General features: G+C 40.4%; 1 protein-coding gene and 1 long non-coding RNA gene across 3 annotated transcripts in view; one reads left to right on the top strand and one right to left on the bottom strand.

Annotated features, from left to right (window-relative positions):
• The first annotated feature begins 269 nt into the window (after positions 1 to 269).
• Positions 270 to 13,713, top strand: LOC117530891. The gene is made up of 3 exons (XR_004566468.1): positions 270 to 280; positions 3,545 to 3,546; positions 13,579 to 13,713. It is a non-coding gene; the product is annotated as an uncharacterized LOC117530891 (long non-coding RNA).
• Positions 2,957 to 26,945, bottom strand: part of bub3 (BUB3 mitotic checkpoint protein) — a 28,287-nt gene continuing 4,298 nt past the window's right edge. The window contains exons 2-8 of one of the 2 annotated variants that reach the window (XM_034193841.1): positions 17,594 to 17,804; positions 17,445 to 17,514; positions 16,899 to 17,050; positions 15,316 to 15,474; positions 15,039 to 15,216; positions 13,761 to 13,977; positions 2,957 to 3,099 (exon numbers count right to left, since the gene is read on the bottom strand). In XM_034193841.1, the coding sequence (XP_034049732.1) occupies positions 3,090 to 3,099; positions 13,761 to 13,977; positions 15,039 to 15,216; positions 15,316 to 15,474; positions 16,899 to 17,050; positions 17,445 to 17,514; positions 17,594 to 17,788 (981 nt within the window). In that variant the 5' untranslated portion in view covers positions 17,789 to 17,804 and the 3' untranslated portion in view covers positions 2,957 to 3,089. The remainder of the gene's footprint in view (positions 3,100 to 13,760; positions 13,978 to 15,038; positions 15,217 to 15,315; positions 15,475 to 16,898; positions 17,051 to 17,444; positions 17,515 to 17,593; positions 17,805 to 26,945) is intronic. The other variant, XM_034193840.1, reaches the window with a different exon arrangement.

Raw genomic sequence — 26,945 nt, 5'->3', positions numbered from 1 at the left:
CAGTGAGGTAGGAAGTTTGAAATATCCCTGTCTTGATAAGTTAAGAAAAATATACACCGCAGCACCCAATTATTTTCATTTTATGAGCATGTGAGCCACTGAATTATTTTTTTTTTAAAGTAAAATATGCATACTTGGGTGTTTGCTTCCCATTTTAAAATAATAATTTAAGCCAAAAAATTGGGACCAAAAATCTGGAAAAGTGCACCCTTAGTCAGATAGTTACTTTCATAACAGTTAATTCAAAAGGTAGCAGCACACTATTCTAATTTTTACAACAGTTGTTAAGTTTGCCATGCAATTTTGTCTGCTACAGCGGCACATTGATTTGAGTCTGACTGTAGGCAGACTCTTATAACCATGGAAAGACATTAATGACATTATTACAACAGAACAGTGGTTGAGTTTGCAGTGTATTGATGTCTAGTGTTGCGAGTAGTTACTACAAATGACCATAATTACAACAGCAGTTTCAACAATGCATCCACCCCGGTTGGATTTATTGTAAACTGCAGCACTGGGGGGAGGGGGGTGACATTGTGCTAATGAAACAGGAGACAGAATGCTGTCAATATTTCCTAATGCATATGATTTCCCCATTTTCCACAGCTCAGGAGGACGTGTGGTCAGCTGGACATATAATATTAGACAGTGGTGTTGAGAGATAAAGTGTCTGGCTGAAGGTCATCTGTGCCCTCTTGAGTGAACATAAGAGCCTTTTGTGGTCGGGTTAAATGCACCTGACAGGCTTTTGGAGCACAATCGGCCATTTTAATTGTCATGTAACGCTTTCATGTAGAGCCAAAGTGTCTGCAACACTACAGCGGCTGGAAACCAGAGCCTGGCCACACAACCACATCTGTGGTTAACTGGAAAGGGGGAAAGAAGGGGGGAGAGAAATAAAAAAAGCTAGAGTGTTAAGGTGGGTTTACAGAAAGATTCAGATCAGTTGTATTTGACATTACATGTAATCAAATAAATGCATACATTAAGCACATTTTGAAGAGCTTGAACCAAAAATGTACAAATCAACTGGTGCAGTATGACTTTTTCTATTAAATCCACCTGACAAATATGCTGCCAAATGACCTTTTTCCCTTTAAAATGTATCAAAACTTTTACAGCACTAATGTCAATTCTCCAATTTAGCAGAAGCCAAAGAAGAAACAGCAGCCGAACAACAACACACGGCCATTCTGTCTGCTAATGAGCTGCAATACATCCAAAATGAATGCCATTTCATATTAAGATGCAGTCATAATCAACGTCAAAGCCCTGACTCATTATCAACTATCATGAGAATTAGTTACATCATTTAACCAAACGAACCAATCATTTTCCAGGATACCGCAGAAGCAGATAGGGCCATTAGGATAAAATGGAGCTCTTAATAGGAATAATTGACATCGCTATTTTCTCTGCTGCTTTTTCTGTAAGGCTTCAGAAATTGCATTAGTCGCCATTGAAAATCTAAACCAAGAGGAAGGGGGTGGGGGCACTTAGGTTTTTTTTTTTTTTTTTTACTCATTTATTTTTGCAGTGAATGTTCACTTTTCCATTCATGTATTGCGAAAAACAGCATTGCAAGGGCCTGTGTTAGATCCAATGCTGTCACACTGTCACAACAGCGCAGATCCGCTCAGTGATAAGCACCGGAAAAAAAAAATAAATAAATAACTGCAGTCATCCTCTTCTGGTGAGTAGAGACTTATGTCTTAACGGAACTTTCTCAATATGATTTGATTGCCTCTGTAGATATTTCTCAGAAAGTAAATAAACGTCCACAGTGCAGCAGAATCATGTAGTCAACTGTAAAAGTAGCTAAGAAACAAACAAAAATGAGCAATTTGAGATTTCGGACTTCCGCCAAGGGCTGACGAGGACTCAACATGTGATTCACATCATGACCCGAACTTTAGGTGGACCCGGATTCCACAACACAGTGCAATAATTGCATCCTGATCCAGAATGAGCCGACTGATCAACATGAGCACCGTGGTATTTAATTCACAAGCTGAAACAAACATAGTTCTTTCTGATCTGGTTTTTACATCATGATTCGTATCCGTGAAGTAGCTTGACGTAATTCTTAAAAGTCTACAACGTGAGATCCTGATCCATAATCTGGATCACCTCCGAAATTTAATGGAGTCTTCCCAAGGCCTAAGACCAGTGTGTCTGTGGTGGCAATCCATTAATAGTGTTGACTTAATCCTCACAATCCGACAAACTGAAGCTTACAAATTGAAATCCTGATCCAGAATCCGGATCTCCTCCAAAATTCAGTGGAATCTTCCATGGCCTAATATTTATCTGTGGTGCAAATTTGGTGAGAATCTGCAAAGTAGTTTTGAACATTATCCTGCTAACAGTGAGACAGACAAATAAATAAGCCGATGATTTTATCATGTCTTTGGCGACGTAATAAAGCCTAAGTTTTTGTTTTTTTTGGGGGGGGGGGGGCCTAGATGCAATACAGGTGTACTCTCTAGTGTTTTCTGCAGTAATAAAACGTAGGAACCGGGTTCAGGCCGTAGACCTGAGATGTCTATCAGCACGTCACGTATGGGGGCAATTGCAGCCCTCGGCAAGAGGACGGTGGATCATCGCCTTCCCTCAACCACCATCAAGAGAACAACCTCTACTGCCCCACTGCATTCCAAACATTTTACAAAGGCTTTCTTTTCAAATCACTGAATGTGGAGAGTGATAACATATGAGCTGAAGTGATACTCCAGGTCAAAACTTCAATTATTTATTCTGCAAGTGTCAAACCTGAGATCTCAAGGACTGAACCAAGCAAACAATTCTTGTTGGCTGATACTGAAATGAAAAAAAAAAAAAGAGAAGTCAATCATATATACAATCAAAAAAATCTGTGTTCAAACTGGTCACAAGTGTCAGCATAAAAAGGACAAATGTATTTTGAAAGAGGACAAAGAAAAAATGAACAAACACACTTAGAAATAAAAAAAATTACATGCTATCAGAAAGGAACACAGAAGAAAACATGTAAAAGTACACTGGATACCAGCAGACAGGCCAAATGTGGAAAAGGCTTCTTACAAAATAACCATTCCAAGGTGGATTCAGGTTGACCTGGAAAACAAAAATGGGACACAACACATTTCCCAGTCAACTGAGGGTACTTACTAAATCCTGCACAGGCAAGTAATGTCCTCGTCGTGAGACCACAGCCTCAGTCACTTGTGTTAACCTTCAAATGACCTAAGAAAAGCAACCCCCCTTACAAAATAATCAGTAAGATCTAATAATAATGAATTTGGAACAAATTATCTGAATATTACCATCTGTACCAAAACAAAGCTTTATTAACAAGAGTAGGGCAAGGGAAAAAACAAAACTTTTTGTAGCTGTGATGGTGGGACTGAACTGTTTCTATTCAGAAACAAAAACTCATCATTACCATAAAATATCTGAAGAAATTATACATTACAGGGGATTGGGGGGGGTTGGTGCCAGGTGAGGAGACAGAAAAAAGGCAACTCAGAAAGATCTTCTATAATGTACACAAATAAGGAAGGCGTCAACTCAGGTTGGGGGGTGGGGGGGTGGGGGTGGGGGGTTGGTGCCAGGTGAGGAGACAGAAAAAAGGTGCCAGGTGAGGAGACAGAAAAAAGGCAACTCAGAAAGATCTTCTATAATGAAAGATCTTCTATAATGTACACAAATAAGGAAGGCATCAACTCAGGTCTACAACCATGGGGCAAATGTTCATACGAGTTGACTCTCAGTTATGGTACTTGATTCTTCTAGCACCACCTCTCTGGTGCGAAAGGAACCCAAGTTCCTGTCAGATGCTGAGCAATATCAACGGGAAATAGTTGTGTCCACCTCCACATACAACACAGCCCTGGAACCAAATACCTGGAGAGTGGCTGGACTCTTCCTCCAGAGTTGTAAAAAGTGAGAAGCACCGGGCGGTTGATGGAGATACTCAAGTCCCCAGCTGAGTGCCACTATTATGGACTTTTCACTGATGAACAAAGGGCTGCCTCAATCTGGCTCTGTGCCATAGAAGAGGAAGTCTGTCCAGATGGCCTTCAACTGACCCTTCAACTGGCCCATCAAGATGATTTGGAAAAATCTATTGCCAACTTAAGACAAGGTACTCTCAGCTAGCCAGTCTCCTGACTGATACTCCAAAACAGAACGTGATGTTCTCTTTAAAGAGGTTGAACAACTTTTTCCGTCACCTCTCGGGGAGACGTTAAAAAGCCAGGAAAGCCCAAAACCAAACTGTACAGCTACAAGACGAGATGAGTGACCTTTCTTTGAACCCAGAGGAGATAATATATTTAGGAGCTTTTATTCCAAAATGTAGACATCAGAATGCTCTAGTGATGAAATATAATTCAACAAATTGTTCAAAAAGCTGGCTATGCCCAAAATATCTACTGATGAGCGTGCAAATGCTCAACGCCCTCTTGTAGCTTTCTGAGATTAAAAAGCCAAGACAGGCAATGAGCAGTGGCATAGCACCAGGACCAGATGGGTACCCGGGTGAATTTTGTTAGAAATTCTCATATCGACTAGCCCCACTGTTTAGAAAAATGTTTAGTCATGCCATCAGGGGTCCCTTGTGCCCACTCTTATGCAACCTTCTATCTCCTTGATTTTGAAAGCAGGCACTGCGCATCATATAGCGCAATTGCACTTCTACCTGTTGATGTTAAAAAATAACTAAAGTCCTGGCACGCTGATAATGGCATGCCATGAGATATGATTATAGCAGAAGACCAGAAGGGCTTCATTAAAGATATAAATTAATTTGGTAATATCAGAAAACTTCTTAATGTCACTCACACCCTGAGTTCTTATACAGAACTGAAGGTTGTCATAGCTCTGAATGTGGAGAAGGCTTTAGGTCCATTCCACCCCATCTTTTCTTCTTTTTGCAGCAGTTTGGTTCTGAGGCAGGCTTCATGTTTTGGGTTCAGTTGCTGTCTTGCTCTCCTCAGGCATCAGTTTGTATTAATACCCAGCACTTTGAAACCTTTACTCTTCTGTGGGACACGCCAGGGTTGTCTGCTCTCTTTGCACCAACTATTAAACCACTTTCGATTGCCATAAATGCCGAGAATGGAAGTAAGGGGATTAAGACACTGAGTATTGCTAATGGGGTCTCGATGTATGCCGATGATCTGCTTTTATACATTAGTGACCCTCTATCCAGCATTCCTCTCACTCTTAGAATCTTTTAGCGTGCTTTCGGGGTACAAATTAAATCTTTCAAAAAAATGAATGTTTTGCTAGCAATCTGTGGGCTGAATGATTACCACAATCATTAATTCCTTTTAGGATTTTGAACAAAGGATTCAAATATTTAGGTGTTACAATGACTAGACCAGTCTGTACATTGCAGAAACATAATCTTACCACTTTAACAACAATTATATCTGACTTACAGAGGTGGAGCCATTTACCTTTCTCAATGGCTAGATGTATGAGGGCTTTTAAAATGAAAAGACTTCCTAGATATCTATATATTTTTCAGCGTTTCCCCAGCTCATTTTTCATTTTTTGATTATATAACATCCTGATTTATTTGGGCTGACAAACAGAGTCAGCAAATGATTTTTGCAAAGAAATAGATCCTGGGGTGGGCTTGCCCTACCTACCATATTTACACCATTAAATGCGCCGAGGGTCTGCAATTTTCGTTAAGGGGGCATTTATTGATGATCGTTTGAGTGCGTGTGCATGCTGTACACAGTACAGCCTTACGGTACCTACGGACGTGTACTGCATGCAAGAGAACCAGCACAGACTCAAATGTTTCGAGTCTGCACAGACTTTCCTAGTCGATAGGAACCGCGTCCAGGAGTGATGTAGGAACAAGGACAACCCTGGCCAAAACAGCAAAGCGGTTGCTTAGTGGGGGGAGGAGAGTGCATTACAATGACATTGAAGAGGAGCTGATAAAATGGTTCCAGGAAAGGAGAACAGCAAGCATCCGTGTGACAAAGAAGGGTCTGAAATATGAGGCACTGCGACTACATAAGCAACATGGAAACCAGGACAGACTTGATGAGATTTCATGGCAATGTGGTAGGGGGCTTTAATGGAGTGAATACAGTAGTTTCATTGGCCAGTATTGAGCAGCTAACCCTCAAAAGATTAGGTTCTGGTTCACCTCAGCTCACAGCAATTTATGTGGGACGAAGGTCATGTCATGCTCCTCCTCTTTCCCAGCCTTCCTCTCTCTCAGTCACATTTCACATCCAATCCTATTGTAACCAGCATGTTGAAAATCTGGGCACAAATTAGGTGCCACCTTGGCCGGCTTACTCTCCCTCAGACAACTCTTAACTGCCTTAACAGTTTAGTCACAAAGACACAACCCTAACTCATCAAGGCAGCCATATCACTCACTACACAGTATCAAGACAGAAGCAGGTCAGTCGACACCACACTCACGCACCCCCAAAAAAAATAACTACCAGTTGTTCATGTGTCTGGCATTTAACATCCGGGTCACTGCATTATACACCTGTCTACATGATTACATCGCAATGGGGGTTGGACGATTATCACCCTGGCAGATTACAGGTGCAGATATTCAACATTTTTATGATTATCAGTATCCGTCTTTTAAAGTTGATTCACCTATAACAGACTCTGTCTACCATAAGTTTACATCTGTACAGAGTGATGTTTTATGAGATGCAGCCATTTGTACAAAATTGAGAAAATAGTGAAGACAGCCTGGCGTGATATTGAAAAGATGTTAATTTTTTTAAATAATAATTAAAATAAAAAATACACACTTAAGGAGCTGCAGACACATCCCATGAAAATTAAACAAAATACGTATAATCCAGTTCAAAGAAGGTTTAATTTTTTAAAAAGTTACATTTACACAATACATCTCAGCTCACTACCTCACTAAAGCTTCTGCAAGTAAGATTTGAAGAAGGAAGCAAATGATGGGTCCATCCAATATTAATGTGTTTTTTGGGGGGGTTAGTTTAGCCTTTTAAACATTAGTTCTGACCTATGCAGAACCTCAAATCACAAAAAAACATAAAAAAAATGAAATTTGCATCTCATTTAACTTTGACTTAAATTGGCTCTAGTTGTGGCTTACAGTGGACTGAAAAAAAAAAAAAAAAAAAAAAGGAAATCCATTACAAATCTTGATTTATTTTATTCTACTTCACATAGGCATAGATGTCTGAGAAGGGGCCATCAGATGGAGAAAATGGCACATTACTTCAGGAACTGAGTGGCCATTAGCCCATACCACCTTTTGGAAATATCAATCACCATTTTCTTGTCTTTTGCAACATCCCACCCACAGTACTACCTGATTTATAAGACATCACGAGTTTAGCCTATCAATGGTAAAGGCTACTGCCTCACATACTGGCACAGAAGAAGTTAGCAATGTGCAGACTGTAACTGTGTTGACTGCATTTATTTGTTTGTTTGTTCAACTTCACAACAATTAGAGTTCCCTGCACTTTCTGCATGAAGGTCATGTTGAAAGGTTCTGTGATTTAAACATGCTGTGGGGCATTTCAAGAAACACTTGTGTTAAGAAGTAGTGTTATTCAAAATTTTGAAATCTTTTTACAGCAGGCAAATATTAGTTTCAAATACACGTCATCAGACTTCTGCATGAGTAATAATCTGTATGGGTCCTAAAAAGGTTTGACCCCTACATCCCACTATGAGTTACAAAAATGAGAAAATACTGTCACAACCAGTATTTATCAGCTGACTGCTATTATATTTTACATTGGTCTTTACCATTGTTCAAAACTTGCAATATACATAGTTTGTGCATTCAGACAACATTAAATGAAACATCATCCTAATAAGCTTATCTCAATTAGATTAAGATCTGGACTATTTGCAGGCCATCACATTGACCCTATGTGTCTTTTTGCAAGGAATGTTTTCAGTTTTCGCTCTATGGCAAGATGCATTATCATCTTGAAAAATGATTTCATCATCCCCAAACATCCTTTCAATTGATGGGATAAGAAAAGTGTCCAAAACATCAACGTAAACTTGTGCATTTATTGATGATGTAATGACAGCCATCTCCCCAGTGCCTTTACCTGACATGCAGCCCCATATCATCAATGACTGTGGAAATTTACATGTTCTCTTCAGGCAGTCATCTTTATAAATCTCATTGGAACGGCACCAAACAAAAGTTCCAGCATCATCACCTTGCCCAATGCAGATTCGAGATTCGTCACTGAATATGACTTTCATCCAGTCATCCACAGTCCACGATTGCTTTTCCTTAGTCCATTGTAACCTTGTTTTTTTTGTTTAGGTGTTAATGATGGCTTTCGTTTAGCTTTTCTGTATGTAAATACCATTTCCTTTAGACGGTTTCTTATAGTTCGGTCACAGACGTTGACTCCAGTTTCCTCCCATTCGTTCCTCATTTGTTTTGTTGTGCATTTTCGATTTTTGAGACATATTGCTTTAAGTTTTCTGTCTTGACGCTTTGATGTCTTCCTTGGTCTACCAGTATGTTTGCCTTTAACAACCTTCCCATGTTTGTATTTGGTCCAGAGTTTAGACACAGCTGACTGTGAACAACCAACATCTTTTGCAACATTGCGTGATGATTTACTCTCTTTTAAGAGTTTGATAATCCTCTCCTTTGTTTCAATTGACATCTCTCATGTTGGAGCCATGATTCATGTCAGTCCACTTGGTGCAACAGCTCTCCAAGGTGCGATCACTCCTTTTTAGATGAAGACTAACGAGCAGATCTGATTTGATGCAGGTGTTAGTTTTGGGGATGAAAATTTACAGGGTGATTCCATAATTTTTTCCTCAGAATTGAGTGAGTCCATATTTTTTTCCCTCTGCTTGGTCTAAAAAAGTAACCGTTACTGACTGCCACAATTATTTTTCCTGATTGATTATAGTGTTTCTTAAAGCCAGAAAGTTGCCATTTGAAATGACTTTAGTTTTATGTCATGTCTGTGATCTGCTTTTTTTCTACAAAATTAAACAACTGAATGAACACCCTCCGAGGCCGGTGATTCCATAATTATTGCCAGGGGTTGTATAAAGCTGTAAACAAAAACAAGCTAACCTGATTTGTGGGCATTACACAACAGTTTAACTTGAGGAAGTAGTGACAGCTACTTGACTATCATTATCTAAAGTAAAATGGCAAAATCTGACATGGAAATAAAGTGTTTGACACATTATGATGAACTTGGCAAAATTATAAAACACCAGTGGGTCAGGAATATGCAAGGTGTACAGAAAACAGTTTTATTTGAGCTAGCGCTACCTACTAGCTACACAGTTAAACATTAAGAGAAATGCCAAGTGGCTGAAAGAATTTGGCTGCTCTTAGCTATAGTGGCCAACAGCCTCTGTCATACATAGTTCATACCAATTACACACCAGGTGCAATTATTGGGGTAACTATCTTGTCAGATATCACTGATTAATCCTTTGGTATGTGAATTTGATTACTAATCATGTTGTATCATTCACAGATACAATTTGTAGCTCAAGGAAACCAATTGTGACTAAAGACAAAAAACACAAAATTTAGCCACATTGCCTAAGTGTTAAAACATGGTTCTAGCCCAGGTTTTATAATCTTGCATACAGTAGTGTTCAGAATAATAGTAGTGCTATGTGACTAAAAAGATTAATCCAGGTTTTGAGTATATTTCTTATTGTTAAATGGGAAACAAGGTACCAGTAGATTCAGTAGATTCTCACAAATCCAACAAGACCAAGCATTCATGATATGCACACTCACACCGGGCGCGACGCGACTGCAGTCACAGGTTGCCATGTAATCCCTATGTAAAGACGGGTTTTGGCGCCAAACTGCGCAGCGCGACGCGAGTGAAGCGATTTTGCGCGTTTGTGGCGCAATATTGCGTCGCGTCACGTCGTGTTGCCCTCCTCTCCAAGTTGAAAAATCTGAACTTTTTCGTCTCGTCGCGCCGCGATGACCAATCAGGGACTGAATATGTAGTGACATGGAGATGTCTGGAGTTTGACTGAGGATGTGAACATGTCCTGTATCTGGTAGCAGCCTGTGAGCAGGACTTATGTCTCTTTTGTCCTTTATTTCATAATCATGACAGTTTTTGGAGCGAGCAGCAGCTCCACAGCAGCGGGAGCGGAATTTCTTTTTCTTTTCTTTTTTTTTACGTGCGCGCGCGAGGGAATCATCCATGGAGATTATTTTACTTATTAACTACACAGATGTATAATAAAGCAAATGGTGACTGGTTTCTAAAGACAATTATGACAGAGTTTTTTTGGGAAAGAGCAAGGAGCAGCCCCACAGCAAGCCACGGAGTTTCTTTTTTTTTTTTTTTTTTTTACGTGCGCGTGCGAGCGAATCGTCTGTGTGGAGAATATTTTATTAATTAACTACACAGATGTATAATAAAACGAATGGTGACTGGTTTCTAAACACAATTATGACAGAGGTTTTTGGGGGAAGAGCGAGCTGCAGCAAGCAGTGGAGTTTCTTTTTTTTTTTTTTTTATTGTTTACATGTGCGCGCATGAATGGGACAGTTGGTCCTCAAACTGGGTCCCGCAGAGGTGGAAGGACCGCTGAAAGCAGCCGTCATCCAGACGCAGCTCCTGCAGCAAATAATGATACTCTCTGTATTGGGAGCTTTTCACAACAACTCGCTCCGTGTGATCAAGGTCCGTCATGATGACTTGACGCCGAGCGAAATGGAAGCTCCTCCTATTTGATGACACACTGGGGTGAATTTTCGCAGCGAAAGTCCAACCAAGCAGAGCGACACACCGGGCGAAGGAGGCGCGTCCGTCACCACGCGACCCCCGCGAATTTGTAGCGTCTGATCGCACCCGGTGTGAACGCGGCATTAAGGCTATGCAACTGTCCTATTAGTAAAAAAAAGTAGAAAAAGGGGTGTTCACAATAATAGTGTGGCATTCAGTCAGCGAGTTCGTCAATTTTGTGGAACAAACAGGTGTGAATCAGGTGTCCCCTATTTAAGGATGAAGCCAGCACCTGTTGAACATGCTTTTCTCTTTGAAAGCCTGAGGAAAATGGGATGTTCAAGACATTGTTCAGAAGAACAGCTTAGTTTGATTAAAACGTTGATTGGAGAGGGGAAAACTTAGGCTATTCATCTACAATGATCTCCAATGCTTTAAAATGGACAAAAAAAAAAAAAAAAACAACCACGTGGAAGAAAACAACCATCAAAATGGATAGAAGAATAACCAGAATGGCAAAGGCTCACCCATTGATCAGCTCCAGGATGATCAAAGACAGTCTGGAGTTACCTGTTAAGTGCTGTGACAGTTAGAAGACACCTGTGTGAAGCTAATTTATTTGCAAGAATCCCCCGCAAAGTCACTCTGTTAAATAAAAGACGTGCAGAAGAGGTTACAATTTGCCAAAGAACACATCAACTGGCTTAAAGAGAAATGGAGGAATATTCTGTGAACTGATGAGAGTAAAATTGTTCTTTTTGGGTCCAAGGGCCGCAGACAGTTTGGGAGACGACCCCCAAACTCTGAATTCAAGCCACAGTTCACAGTGAAGACAGTGAAGCATGGTGGTGCAAGCATCATGATATGGGCATGTTTCTCCTACTATGGTGTTGGGCCTATATATCGCATACCAGGTATCATGGATCAGTTTGGATATGTCAAAATACTTGAAGAGGTCATGTTGCCTTATGCTGAAGAGGACATGCCCTTGAAATGGGTGTTTCAACAAGACAATGACCCCAAGCACACTAGTAAACAAGCAAAATCTTGGTTCCAAACCAGCAAAATCAATGCCTCGCAGATGTGAAGAAATCATGAAAAACTGTGGTTATACAACTAAATACTAGTGATTCACAGGATTGCTAAAAAAGCAGTTTGAACATAATAGTTTTGAGTTTGTAGCGTCGACAGCAGATGCTACTATTATTGTGAACACCCCCTTTTCTACTTTTTTTTACTAATTGCCCAATTTCATAGCCTTAAGAGTGTGCATCTCAAGAATGCTTGGTCTTGTTGGATTTGTGAGAATCTACTGAATCTACTGGTACCTTGTTTCCCCATGTAACAATAAGAAATATACTCAAAACCTGGATTAATCTTTTTAGTCACATAGCACTACTATTATTCTGAACACTACTGTATATGTCCATCTCTTCTGGAATGTACAGTTGCACAGTTGTTGCAAATGATTTTAGGTTGTCCCTCAACAGCGTAGCTGCCAACAAGCCACAGTGTGATTATGACAAACACAGAGGGGGTGTCCCTTCAAAAGTGGCCAGTCATGGCTCACAACCCTTCCTTTATCTTGCAAAAAGAAAGCCAATAATACCATTAACATACTTCTTGACTATATTCACAAACTCAAGTGAGCATGCATTTGCTCTAGACTGTTTTGAGATTTTTTTCTTTCAAAATCCTGTTTCCCAGTATTTTAAAGAAATGCCCCCCCCCCACACACACACACACACCCCAAGTTATCATTGCAAGCAATAATATTGATAAACTTAATATAATCTAAACTAATGGAATTTTATTTATTTTTTATTTGAATTTGTTAACTGACTAAACAAAATCTTAGACACCTATAGAGGTTCTGCTCATTCTAACTTGTTAGTGAATATGATTATTGTTGTTTTACATTAATTAAAATGTGCCAATTAATGCATTTTCAATCTGCATGCGAACAGCTCCGTAAGTATTTGGACAATGACATTTTTTGCTATGTCTCTGCGATTGAAATGAAACGATCAAGATGTGCTTGCAATGTAGATTTTCAACTTTAACAAAAATTTAGCACCAACCAGTTATGAACTGATCATTTTCTAGAGTCACTGCATTTTCAAAGTGTATAACAAACTGAACAAACCAAATATAAGGCTTATTTTTGAACATAAATCATTAATTTCATAAACTGTTTTGTCAAGACAAGACATGACCATTAGAAAAGCTGATATCTAAGTAGATCAGAAAAGGATCATATGCTGAACTGCAGTCAAATCAGCGGAAAAGTTTTCATCCAGGTGAGGAAAACTGAGATATTCCAAGTGTCATTCTAGCCCAAAGATTTTAGATTTTGTCATATCATACTGCTGGCACTGGTTGTATTCTTTATAAGTCTGCTTTGACTATATTGTATTGCAGATACAATCACACTATCTTCCATATGTCCAAGGTCTTTTTTTTTTTATTCTTTACCTAAGTTTGTATGCCAGGTTTCGGCCAGTTTTCTGTGTTTGTTTCAGATCAAAGATCTCTTTGCTTGAGCTTCAGTGACACTAAAAAAAAAAAAAAAAAAAAAACTCAGCATGTTTCATTATTTTTGCACACCACTGGTTTACACTGAGCTAAAATACTAAGATACTTAATAATGGCCTCAAAAATGAACGCCTGAATCAACACAACTGATTTAGTGTAAGCAAAAATGGCACAGGTATTTATTGCATGCCTACAGTATGAAACACATTACAAGATTACAATGCACAGAGGCTTTAGACAGACAGACAGACAGACAGACAGACAGACAGACAGACAGACAGACAGACAGACAGACAGACAGACAGACAGACAGATAGATAGACAAGGTGATGGAGAGATTTTCTCAAGTTCTCCATCATTCAACTGTAGGATATTGAAAAAGGGGGTAGATAGAGATACTGATCAGTATATGCTGCAGCTGGACATGCTCACTGTAAATGCAGCTACTCGCTGGTTCACTGAGCAGCAATAACCCCAGACCTAAAGAAGACTCACTTGGGCTTGGTCTCAGCATCTGTAACCTGTCGAATGAAAATGGCATCTTCTGGGTGACTGATGTCTCCCTTCTCATGCATATAGGAGGCAGCGATAGCAAGCATGCTGCCGTCGTTATTGAAGGCCAGCGAGGCAATGCTGGTTGGGTAGCGGTGGAATTGACACAGCCGTTTTTTGTTGAACGGGTCCCATATGTTCACAAAGCCATCTGAGCCACCTGGTGGAAGGACAGATTCAAGGTCAACCTCAACTGATTTAGACAACACAAGACCTATGTGATCTTTAAACACTGGAATCTCAATGCTGCAAGACCCAACATTGGCATAAAAACATCTCTAAATAAACAAATGCTTAATTTAAGCTGTCTCCCATTGCCTATTTTTGGCCCCAATTGACATCTAGATTTCAAATGCAATTTAATTAGGTCCGGTTATTCATAGCAGTAGTCTACAGTTGTGTGTCATATAGTTATCACCAGATCCCTGTCAATTTCAACTGTCACTGAATGCAGTACCATACATTTATTCTAGTACTGTCTGCATATGCACCAATATCTGTGGTTATAACGCATTACAAAGCAAAAATGCAGCAGTTAACATCTAAAAATGTGTTCTTCTGAAGGGTGCGGCATGCCTTTCACAGGATTATGGATGTATATTCCCAGAGTAGATTTTCAAGAGATCAGTGAACAGTGAGTCTTTTAACTGCACAGACAGTAACCGCTGCACTCACTTCACAAAGAACACAATCTGCATTGTATTTTAATTTCCTAGATTGAAGCCTGGCATCATCAAAATAACTGAGCTGCCCAATCCATGTTCAAGTGGACAATATTTATTACAAGAGGCGCTGACAAATTAATAAGCCCAACTATACATATAAAATACACGCATGATATGTGCAGTCCCGTATGCAACAAGTACTCCATACAAGCTATGGACAAACCTCTGCAGTGCTTTTGCCTAAGCAATGAGGTGCGCACCTCGGCATGGTGCTGCCGTGCATCCAACAAATCCTTGTATCCCCCCATGCTATGCTGATCTCCCCCCACTCCCCAACATACTCATTGCACACAATCCCTGCCCAAAGAGGCCATCACTATAGCTTGCCCTGACTGGATATCCAATTGCTGTTTTGTTTTTTTTTTGTTTTGTTTTTTTTTTGGGGGGGGGGGGGGGGGGGTAGTCACTATAGTAGCCAATCATGTTTGAAATTGGCAATGGGAGATCTGCTTTAGCTAAGATTCTCTCAGAAACCTACATTTTAAGCAAACTGTACCTGTGGCAAAGGTGTTATGAACATTATGAAATGAGATGGCATTGACAGGATAAACATGCTCAATTCCTTCCTCCTTCAGTCTGTGGCATTTAAAGGCATACTTCTTCTTCTGAACCTCCTGACTTGGGTCTAAGTATTCCACAGCAACACGGCCCTCGATTGAACTCAAAACATAGCCCTGAAGCACACACACAAAATATGAAATTATTATCCAACACCTTCCCATGAATGTGTGTATGGTTCAATTGGTTAAACAGTAACATTATTGAAATAGCACCTGTTTATTTGGGAAGGCTCTAATGCACCGAGTTTGATACTTGAGACTGGACTCTCGTCTCTGCTGTACGTAGCCCATGTTCCTCAAATCCCACACCAGCACTCGTCTTCCAGCTGTGCCAACAATCAGCCTATCCCCAGCCACAGAGAGGGTGTAAACCTTTCACAAAGACAAAAATATGACACACAACACCAAAACTTTACTTGAATCCTACAGAGATGCATGGTGCAGACAAGTCTAGTTTCACAATAAAATTAAGACCATCAACTAGTTTGTGTAATCCCCCCACCCCACCTATATACCAATTCTAACAACAAAATTCCTCTTAAGTTCTTCTTGGAAAACTATGTGTGCCATGAGACTGTCACCCAGCTTATACAGGAGTGTTTCCTTTTCACTTCCTAACAGATATAGATTATCTGGCCTCTTTTTGCATTGAAATGCTTCATATGGGGGGCTGGAATTAAACTTCAATAAAGAAATTGGTGCACATGCACCCTGATATCTGCCAGTGATGACTTGTGTGAGTCTGACGATATGCACATTAAATTTTGCTTATATCAAAACATACTGTTTGCATCCATACTGTTGGGTGCAGAAAGGTTAGCGATGCTGAAACTGAGTGATCTGTCTTTTGATATTTCTTTAGTATGCCCGTGTGATTTTTCTATGTAATATACTGACTCATTGTTAAAAGTGACAGTTTCACAGATAAATACAAATGTTATTTTTCTGTAAAAAGTATTTCAAAAAAAAAAAAGAAGACCAAGCTTTGCAGAACTATAATGGGATTTCATAAATAATGAGTAGATAAATTACATTTAGCTTCCAAGTTTTTGTGCACCTCAATTTTCAAGTTCATAAAGGCAAATATCAGCATGTTCAAAAAAAAAAATGCATAATTTAATCACCCATAAACTGCAAAGGACAAAAGCACAGACATGCAGCAGCACAGGAGCAAAGGAACTACATCCTACCTGACTGCATCAGGCATGTAAACTCAACCCCTAAAGCCCCTTTTACACTGGGCCAACGGAAAATTGCGTAATGCGGCGTACCAACTAACCAAGCTTATGCAGCCCTACGTGGCAATATTCTGAAGTGCAATATTCTGCGCATGACATTTTTTTCATAACACAGCCATCCCAGCATACTTGATACACAGCACAATGCAACGCTACGCAGGTCCGGTGTGAAAAGGGCTTAAGCAAGCAATTTGTGTTATTCATTTCAATTAGCCCTCTTGATAAGCTGTCGTGACCTGAACAACCATTTTAAAGTCAAATTCAGGCTTTCAATGACTGATTTTCAAATCACAACGGCACTGAAGAGTCATTTTGGAGCCGTCAAAACTACAAAAATAAACAAGGTCATCTGCTTCCCCAAAAAAACAGATACACACAGACACATATATATATTAAATGTGATCTGTTATCAGCAGACACTGACAATTAAAAGACAAAGTATGACTGTCAGAAAAGAAAAGGTTTTACTGATTACATCAAGACATTCTGCAATAAAACACAGAGATACACCAGATGCTCCTGTGCTAAAGTCACAACATACAAATTTTGCACATTTACCTTTTCAGGCTGAGTGAAGGTGCCTGCGTTACAAGGTGTCCTTGGGTCCCACAACCGAACTGACCTGTCCCAGCTACCCGTTACCATGACGTTAACCTCAGGGCAGTATTCCACACAGCGAATGGGAGCATCATGTGTTCCAACTACTGTATCTGTTTAAGGACAATACAAAATATTATAGTCATATGCAGTAGTCATAGTCTGCTCAAAAGTCCTCCTGGTATCTGTCTGCCTGCAGGAGACAGTGGTGTAGCATCCAGTTTGTTTTTATACATTTTTTCTATTCAATTTCAAATTATTTCATTTATATAGAACCAAATCACAACAAAGCTGCCTCAAGGTGCTTCACACAAGTAAGGTCTAACCTTACCAACCCTTAGAGAAAGCACACATCCCACACAAAAGTAAGATGTGATTAAAAATGAACATGTCATGTTTGAATGATTTCATTTGAAAACATCTACACAGGTTTGTGATGGAATCACAAACACTCAAAACTGCTTTGTCAAAATGTATAACCTTGACAGAGAGCTTGTCATGACATACCTTGGTCAGTGTTCAAATCATGAGTTTTTAACTGTGCATCTAAACCACCGCTCCAGGAATGTGTTGGGTCCTGCAAAAATAAAGATCATGTGATGCATGCACCACACTTCTAGACTAAGATGTCAGAATGGACTAAATCTGTGACCTACATAAAAAGCACAATCCAGAACTGGAGCTGTATGCTGGTACTTCATTCGCATGGAGTTGCCTCCCACATCATACAGGCGGACAGTGCAGTCCCAGGAGGAAACAAGCAGGAACTGGGATGTGCTGGGGCTGAACTTGACAGCAGAAATGCCATCTTCTGGGCCCTGGTTCAACTTGTACTCATTTGACCCAGTCATCTGAAAAAAGGTAGAGCTAAAAATTAAGATCAAGTCACATGCAGAGATCTCTGTAATGTGAGTGACACATATTTATTAAAAAAGGAAGCTAACAACATGTAAACACAAAACAGCAAAACACTAAACAAAACTTTCTCAAAATACTGCGCAAGTGTTGCTGCAGACAAACTCCCACAAAGGACATCTTGACACCAATCTCAAGACTGGCAGTGTGACTGACTCAGGCATTTTGGGAGACAATCGTATTGAGTTAGTGAATACTGCCAGCTCTACAAAGGGTAAAACAAACAGGTCCTGAGCAAAGAGTACAGGCATTTTTTGATATTGATGAAATGCTCGTTATCATGGCTGAATGTGTTTTAACATAGACTGCTCAAACACTGTTAAGCGATGCTGTCATAGGAAGGTGAACGACACACAACCAAGCACTGCATTAGGCAGTAAATCTACCGGGTGCTGCCTTGGCCAGTACATTACACATGAAAATGAAAGGTAATTAAATTAATAAATAAAAATATGCACCACAGAGCTTAATCTTCTCAATCATCTACAACCCCAGTTCCAATGAAGTTGGGACATTGTGTGAAATGTAAATAAAAACAGAATATAATGATTTGCAAATCCTCTTCAACCTATATTCAATTGAATACACCACAAAGACAAGATATTTAATGTTCAACTGATAGACTTTTTTGTTTTGTGCAATTATTTGCTCATTTTGAAATGGATGGATTTCAAAGAAGCTGGGACAGGGGCAACAAAAAACTGGGAAAGTTGATGAATGCTCAAAGAACACCTGTTTGAAACATTCCACATGTGAACAGGTTAACTGGAAACAAGTGAGCATAAGGTGAGATGAGATCGAGAGTTGCTGGCGTTGTGTGTTCGCCGCCCGTCTGATTTTCTCCAGTTTTCTCGTGTATAATTCGGTTTTTAGTGGCTTGAGTGTAATTTTTATTTTGGATATGTACTTAACATGGTTTTTGGTCCTTCAGTGTGCATTTTTAGTTATCTTTGATTGTTTATTGCCTGCTTTGCGCTGTACGACGCCGCATTTCACTCCCTCGGCTGGCGTGATGCTAAGCTACTCTGCAGCTGTGCTACGAAGCTTGAACAACAACAATGTCCCTCGGGACATTCTCGCTATCAGAGAGCTTGGCTTGTTCCACCGACATCGCTGTGTCCACAGAGGCTCCCGGAGAAAGTTTGTGTTCCATCGAACTGGGTCGTCTGTGCCGGTCATCTGGTCAGCTGAGCGCATCGGTGCTCAGCACCCACGTCAGAGCGCTGCAGCTTCTGGGAATTGTAGTCCTGATGTGACGACAGCAGTTCCTCAGAAGTCTTCAGTTTGGGTCTTATTAACATCAGATCTTTGTCCTCAAAATCCCTGTTGATTAACAATCTAATTATGGATCATCATTTGGACATGATTGGGTTATGTGAAACCTGGCTCAAACCCACAGCTGTTCTTCCTCTGAATGAGGCCTGCCCACCAGGGTACACATTCAGTCACATGTCTCGTTGTGCGAAGCAAGGCGGGGGTGTTGCTTTCATCTATAAATCCAAGTTTACCTTCTTGACTGTCGGGGGGCACAAATATAATTCGTTTGAGCATCTGACTCTCCGCTCTGCCCATGATGCTACATATTGTCAGGGTCAGAAGTACGGAAATCAGTCATGCCATGTTGTCACTGTTTATAGGCCTCCTGGCCCATATTCTGAATTTTTAGATGAATTTGGTGCATTCATCTCTGGCCTGTCAGCTAGTGTGGACAACATTTTGATTATTGGTGATTTTAATATTCACATAAATAAGCCCTCTGATCCCCTTTGTAAGTCATTTATGGAACTTGTGGATGTGCTGGGATTCCAGCAATGTATTCAGGATTCAACACATATTAGTGGAAATACCCTTGATCTGGTACTCACACGTGGCCTTGCTGTCACAAACATTGACATTTTGCCTCTTGCCTCGGTGATCTCTGACCACTCATTTGTTAAGTGTGCATTTATGTTGCCGCGCCTAGTGGATCGAAAGCCTTGTCTTTCTTTGCGGCGACGCATTACTCCTTTAATTATGATAGAACTCGAGGCCAGACTGCCTGAAATTTTGGCCTCAGGGTTAGAGAATATTCAATCAGTAGATAGTCTTGCAGATGGCTTGAACTCAGCGCTCAAGGCCACACTGGACAAGGTTGCGCCTCCTCTCTTGAGGACACGCCTTCCCAAGGCATGCTCACCTTGGTTTAATGGTTACCTGCGTGACCTTAGGCAGAAGGCTCGAGGTTTTGAACGGAAATGGCGTAGTTCTAAGTTAGAGGTGTTCCATCTTGCATGGCGAGATGCTGTCTTGGATTATAAGCAGGCACTACTGGCTACAAAGCGTGCCTATTATTCTGAATTGATTAATAAAAATAAGCATAATTCCAAGTTTTTGTTTGAAACTATAGCATTTCTTATTCATGGACAGCCACCTGTTATTCACTCTCCTTTCTCAGCACAGGACTTCTTGGATTACTTCGAGAAGAAAATTGAGGATATTAGGTTGAGTATATCTCAGCAGGCTTTGGCCCAACCACTGCATACTGCTGTGGAGGTGGATGCGCCCACTGAGGTGGTATCCAGATTTACAGATTTTGACGGTATCTCGTTAGGCGCACTGACGAAGCTCGTGACGTCTACTAAAAGCACAACCTGTTTAATTGATCCTATACCAACGAAATTGTTTAAGGACTTGTGGCCCATTCTTGGACCAACTGTGCTGGAAATTGTAAATCTCTCATTGACTTCTGGATCTGTTCCTAGGTGTTTTAAGTCTGCAGTGATCAAACCATTACTTAAAAAATCTAATCTCGACCCTAGTGTATTGAAGAATTGAAGACCGATATCAAATCTGTCATTTTGTTCTAAAATCCTGGAAAAAGTGGTCTCGCGACAGCTCGTGGACTATCTCACCGAGAATAATCTTTTTGAGCCACTGCAGTCTGCTTTTAGAAGATTTCACTCCACAGAGACAGCACTTACTAAAGTAGCGAATGACCTTTTGCGAGCAATGGACTCGGATATCACTACGGTCCTGGTGCTGCTGGATCTTAGTGCTGCATTTGACACTGTGGATTACCATATTCTACTCAATAGGCTGGAGAATCACTTTGGGATTACTGGAACTGCTCTTGCATGGCTGACGTCGTACCTGTCTAGTCGTTCCTACTGTGTATTGTGTAATGGAACCTCCTCCGATCGTAGAGACATGAAGTTTGGGGTTCGTCAGGGATCCGTTTTGGGCCCCTTGCTTTTTTCTCTTTATGTAGCACCCCTCGGGAATATATTGCGGCGTTTTGGGATTCCCTTTCATTGCTATGCCAATAACTGCTGGTAATCTTACTCACATAAAGTCCTTGGAGGATTGTCTTGCATCAGTGAGAAGTTGGATGTCTAGTAACTTCCTACTTTTAAATTCTGATAAGACTGAGGTTATGGTTTTTGGTCCAGCGAGATATCGGCATCAATTTGATCAGCTGGCATTTAGCTTAGGTCCATGTGTTATACATCATACGGATAAAGTGAGGAACCTTGGAGTAATTTTTGATCCTGCATTGTCCTTTGATCTCCACATTAGAGACATTACAAGGACTGCCTTTTTTCATTTGCGAAATATAGCGAGGATTCGTCCTATTCTGTCTATGGCTGATGCTGAGACTTTGATTCATGCGTTTGTCTCTTCTAGATTGGACTATTGTAATGCTCTATTCTCTGGCTTACCCAGGATCAGGGGTCTTCAATTGGTTCAGAATGCTGCTGCCAGACTTTTGACACGGAGCAGAAAGTTTGACCACATTACGCCAATCTTGGCGTCCCTGCACTGGCTTCCTGTTTCTGCAAGATCGGATTTTAAAGTACTGATTTTACTTTATAAAATTGTTCATGGACTTGCACCTCCCTATCTGGCTGACTTGATAAGCCCCTATGTACCAGCTCGGGCCCTGAGTTCTCAGGGTGCAGGACTTCTGTGTGTTCCCAGGGTGAATAAGAGGTCTGCTGGTCACAGAGCTTTCTCCGATCGTGACCCAGCTCTGTGGAACGATCTGCCGGCACACATTCGGCAGTCGGACACTGTGGAGACCTTTAAATCACATTTAAAGACTCATTTATTTTCCCTGTCTTATCATTAGTGTTATGATGTGTTTTTAATCTTGTACTTTTTTACTGCTATTTTTTTTTTCTTATGTTTTTTTTTTATTGTGTTTTAAATTTTTAACTGTTTTTATGTTGTGAAGCACCTTGAGACAATTTTGTCGTGAATTGGCGCTATATAAATTAATAAATTTGAATTTGAATTTATGATTGGGTATAAAAGGAGCATCCCCAAAAGGCTCAGTCATTCACAAGCAAAGATGGGGCGAGGATCACCACTTTGTAAACAACTGCGTGAAAAAAAAAATAGTCCAACAGTTTAAGAACAATGTTTCTCAACGTTCAATTGCAAGTTGAGAATCTGGAGAACTTTCTACAAGCAAGCAGCAAGGCCGAAAACCAACACTGAATGCCCGTAACCTTCGATCCCTGAGGCGGCATTGCATTAAAAACAGACATCACTGTGTAAAGGATCTTACCGCATGAGCTCAGAACACTTCAGAAAACCATTGTCAGTTAACACAGTTCATCGTTACATCTACAACTGCAAGTTAAAACTCTACCATACAAAGCGAAAGCCATACATCAACAACATCCAGAAACGCTGCCGCCTTCTCTGGACCAGAGCTCATTTGAAATGGACAGACGCAAAGTGGAAAAGTGTGCTGTGGTCTGATGAGTCCACATTTCAAATTGTTTTTGGAAATCATGGACGCCGTGTCCTCCATCACACAAAAAAGGAAAAAAGACCATCCAGATTGTTACCAGCACCAAGTTCAAAAGCCAGCATCTGTGATGGCATGGCGGTGTGTTAGTGCCAATGGCATGGACAACTTACACATCTATGATGGCACCATCAATGCTGAAGGTACATCCAGGTTTTGGAGCAACACATGCTGCCATCCAAGCAACGTCTTTTTCAGGGACGTCCCTGCTTATTTCAGCAAGACAATGCCCAGCCACATTCTGTACGTGTTACAACAGCGTGGCTTCATAGTAAAAGAGTGCGGGTACTAGACTGGCCTGCCTGCAGTCCAGACCTGTAGCCCATTGAAAATGTGTGGCGCATTATGAAGTGCAAAATACGACAACGGAGACCCCGTACTGTTGAACAACTGAAGTCATGCATCAAGCAAGAATGGGAAAGAATTCCACCTACAAAGCTTCAACAATTAGTATCTTCAGTTCCCAAACGCTTATTGAGTGTTGTTAGAAGGAAAGGTGATGTAACAGTGGTAAACATACCACTGTTCCAGCTTTTTGAAACGTGTTGCAGCCATCCATTTCAAAATGAGCAAATATTTGCACAAAAACAATAAAGTTTATCAGTTTGAACATTAAATATCTTGTCTTTGTGGTGTATTCAACTGAATATAGGTTGAAGAGGATTTGAAAATCATTGTACTCTGTTTTTATTTACATTTTACACAATGTCCCAACTTCATTGGAATTGGGGTTGTATATTATAATACCCAAGTGGCCTCTGTATGTGTGCGTGCATGTGTACGGCTTTGAACACACAGAAACTATTCTACTTACCAAACAGCTGACATCTGCTGTTTGGTATGCTTATATATTTTGGGTCAAGGACGAACGCTGCAAAAACAGAAAGTTGATAGGACAAATATTTTTGAAGAAATTAGCAATTTTATCTAACCAGTAAACAATGGACATTGTGCTGCAATGCACCATGGGAGAACAGTGATAATAACAATAATAATAATTAGTGTGTATATGACAACAAGAACTGAAACAATTTATAAATACGCTAAGACAATAAATTAACATTAAAAAAATGTAGTTTACAGGAAATAAAAGGGCTGAGTTCTTCATCTAAAAACTGTTGCAGTCTTAAGGTTCTAAAAACATTCTGGACTCACACACCATTACAACTCATTATAGAAACTATGCATAATTTACTACCACACGTCAGATACCTATTTTATAAAAACTACCCAATCTAGAGCCTGTGGCTCCCCACGGGCAACATGCCAGCTAAGATTATTTTGGGATTCACAAGTAGTGTGATCCAAACCTCTGCCACTGATATTGAAAAAAATAGTAAACGTAGTACAAGAGCAATATTTTCATTAGCACTACATTAACAGATGCAGTTACGGCAGTTAATTAAATTAAGTAATTAAAAAACTGTGTAGCTTTATTTGGTAATAATAAAAATAGGTCGAACACTTTATGAATATAAAATGTTCACTCAGCTAAACAGTTCTTGTGGATATTATCCTGATAAGCATTTCACACTCTGGGAATGTGCATGCGCGACAAGGTTGGTTCAAAGGTCGAGAGGTTTAAAAACGTAAACAGACGCTCAGTCGGTCAGTGACAGCGTCAGTCAAACAACTGTCTCAGGGCAGTGAAATGAAAATTGTGAAATCCGAGGAAAATTTGCAGGGGTCGGGGGGGGGGCAGCATCCAGGAGCTGGGGTCTAGGGCTCTGTGGGGCCCCAGAATTAATTTTTTAATCGAATGATACTTTTTTAGCATCTCCTGGAAGAACAAATCTCAAAATCAGTGCATGTTTAAATGATCCTACATTCAACCCTTTTATTTGACCTGTCAATGATGATGTTGAAATAACAGAATATGACATGGAAGTAAGACCTGGAATGATTTCCCTTTTAATTGTAAATCAAATTATGCATCAACTCAGAACAATTAAACTACATGAAATTTATGAAGACTGAAAAGACTCTTACAGCATTTCAAAAACCACAGCTAAAGCTTGTAGAATATTTGCAAAATCATGGTAAAATATCAACAACATACCTTATAGTAAAACGTCACATATTGTGTAAATTCATGCAGCCTAAATCCATTCAAACCCACAATGTCTTTTTTACAATGAAAGAAAGTCTAGATTAGTGAAAAAAGTCACAAAATCTTGTCTAAAATCCTGTTTGAACAGCAGAAAGTTTATTTTCCAAGGAGAGAAAAATTCTTACCATGTTTTCCTGATAGCACACTTCACTTTTCCCGTTTCTTTTATCTTTCAGGTGTGTTGATGAAGCCAGCGACGATGCCACGGACTCTTGTCCTTATAAGAATTTTTCAAACCGTCTTTCTTGCCATCTTCTCTCTGTGCAACGTCGCTCCGTGACAGACATGCTGCACAATTCTTTTAAAAACTTGAAAGCTCTAAAATTTTGGGATGGCCACATGCTACATTTAGCTTAAGTGCCGCACAGGAGTCACACAGCGTCGTCACAGCAACCAACCAGTCCTGCTTTACGACAACTGTCGTAACAGCTACACTTTGAGTGCAATTTTTCCTCCGCGAAACTGATTTGTATCTGTAACACACAGATCAGTGTCCGCGGACTTATAAAACTTACACGATGTCGTAAAAAAGGGAACGCTTTGCGATAAGCATTTTAAAAACTCAGTGATGTCCACGATTAAAGAGTACATCACTAACACCCCCCCCCCCCCCCATGATGAAATCCGTGAAATCCCGCGGATCCGCGGAGTTTTCACAGCCCTGCTGTCTAAATCCATACTAAACATAAGTTTTTTACAGATGCTTATAAGGAGTGAAAATGCAACTGTTGTACCAAGCCATTACAATATAAATTTTGTAAATAATTACCTTTAAGATTATCCCAAACGCTTTCTCCACCCCATGAAGCACACAAGAAAAGCTGCTGGAGAAAATTCCTCTGTGCTTCCAGAGCGATTTATCAGCCAATCTCTGAGAATAAATTATTACAAAATAATTATTTTATATAATGCAGCGTCCAGCAGTACACAGTGCAGCATCCAGTGGGTCACGTTGGCCCAGCGAACTGTGTGGCAGTGTGCGTGTTAAATGCGCGGCAGTGCCATCGAGTCATGCCGCTGTTATCATCCAGCCAGCCCCGAGTTAGGATAACAGGTTGGGGGATGATTTGCCATCGTCATCTTTTAAAAGGGCAGCGTAATCTGTCACCTAGCTCTGGTGTAATACAAATCAGTGCATTTTATCCCACCTGTGTCCATTATTCAATAAATGACACAGAACATGCAGGGATATGGGCCAGGCCGTTCCTTCACGATTATTTACTGGAGACACCATTCAGCTGCCGGAAGGGTGGTGGCCAAGTGGTTAATGCGCTTGGTTTCAGTTCAGAAGGCTCCAGGTTCAAATCCCACCCCTGCCACATTTCTCCATGTAATGTGGAGTTGCGTCAGGAAGGGCATCCGGCATAAAATCTGTGCCAATTCTACATGCAGATCCACCTTGGATTTGCTGTGGCGACCCCGAGTGCAAACAAGGGAGCAGCCGAAGGGACTTACTTTACCATTCAGCTGCCATTCACGAACCAGATCGATGATAATAATCTTATTCTTCACAAATACTTTATTTCACACACTCGGAAATATGAATGTAGTGCACAAGATTTATAGAGGTCCACAAAGCAAAACAGCGATCAGCTGATTCCATGTTTACGAATAGACACTGCCTATCAGCAGTGGGTCAAGTCGAACAAAACCTGAATTTTCAGCTCATGTGCAGCATAAGCTTCAGTTTTTCTTCCTTGGACACCAATACCACATTTTCACAAAAAACCTTTCAAGGAATCAACACTCCAACGGGAAAAACAATCAAAGTCTCTGTCATTCTCGCTGCCCACAGTCAGTCATGATGCCTAGAGACTGCAGTTTACACCTCTTGCTCTTTGACCTTGCGCGCAAGACCCGGAAGAGAGTGTACAAAGGCTTATTGTGTTATCACATTGATCTGTATATGTTACTGGATAGCTCATTGGCCCACACACTCCATACAATCTGCTGAAGCAAACTGGCAGCCAGCTTACCACTCCAAACTTATGCGGACCGCACATAGACAGCTTATTAGAACGTCAACAATTTCAAGTAATAACTGAGTTGATTCTCTCATTTACTTATTTTTGTTCTTCGGATAATGTAAGGCTGATCCCTCCTAATCTATGCCTGCCATGATTAGCTATCTGATTTATTTTCTTTCTTTCTTTTATTACTTTGACACTTTCTTCCCTTCTATTCTCAC

Source organism: Thalassophryne amazonica, chromosome 18 (genome assembly GCF_902500255.1).
Source record: "Thalassophryne amazonica chromosome 18, fThaAma1.1, whole genome shotgun sequence".
Lineage (NCBI taxonomy): Eukaryota > Metazoa > Chordata > Actinopteri > Batrachoidiformes > Batrachoididae > Thalassophryne > Thalassophryne amazonica.
The sequence above is the reverse complement of the archived record's forward strand: the minus strand, read 5'-3'. Positions and strand labels throughout refer to the sequence as shown.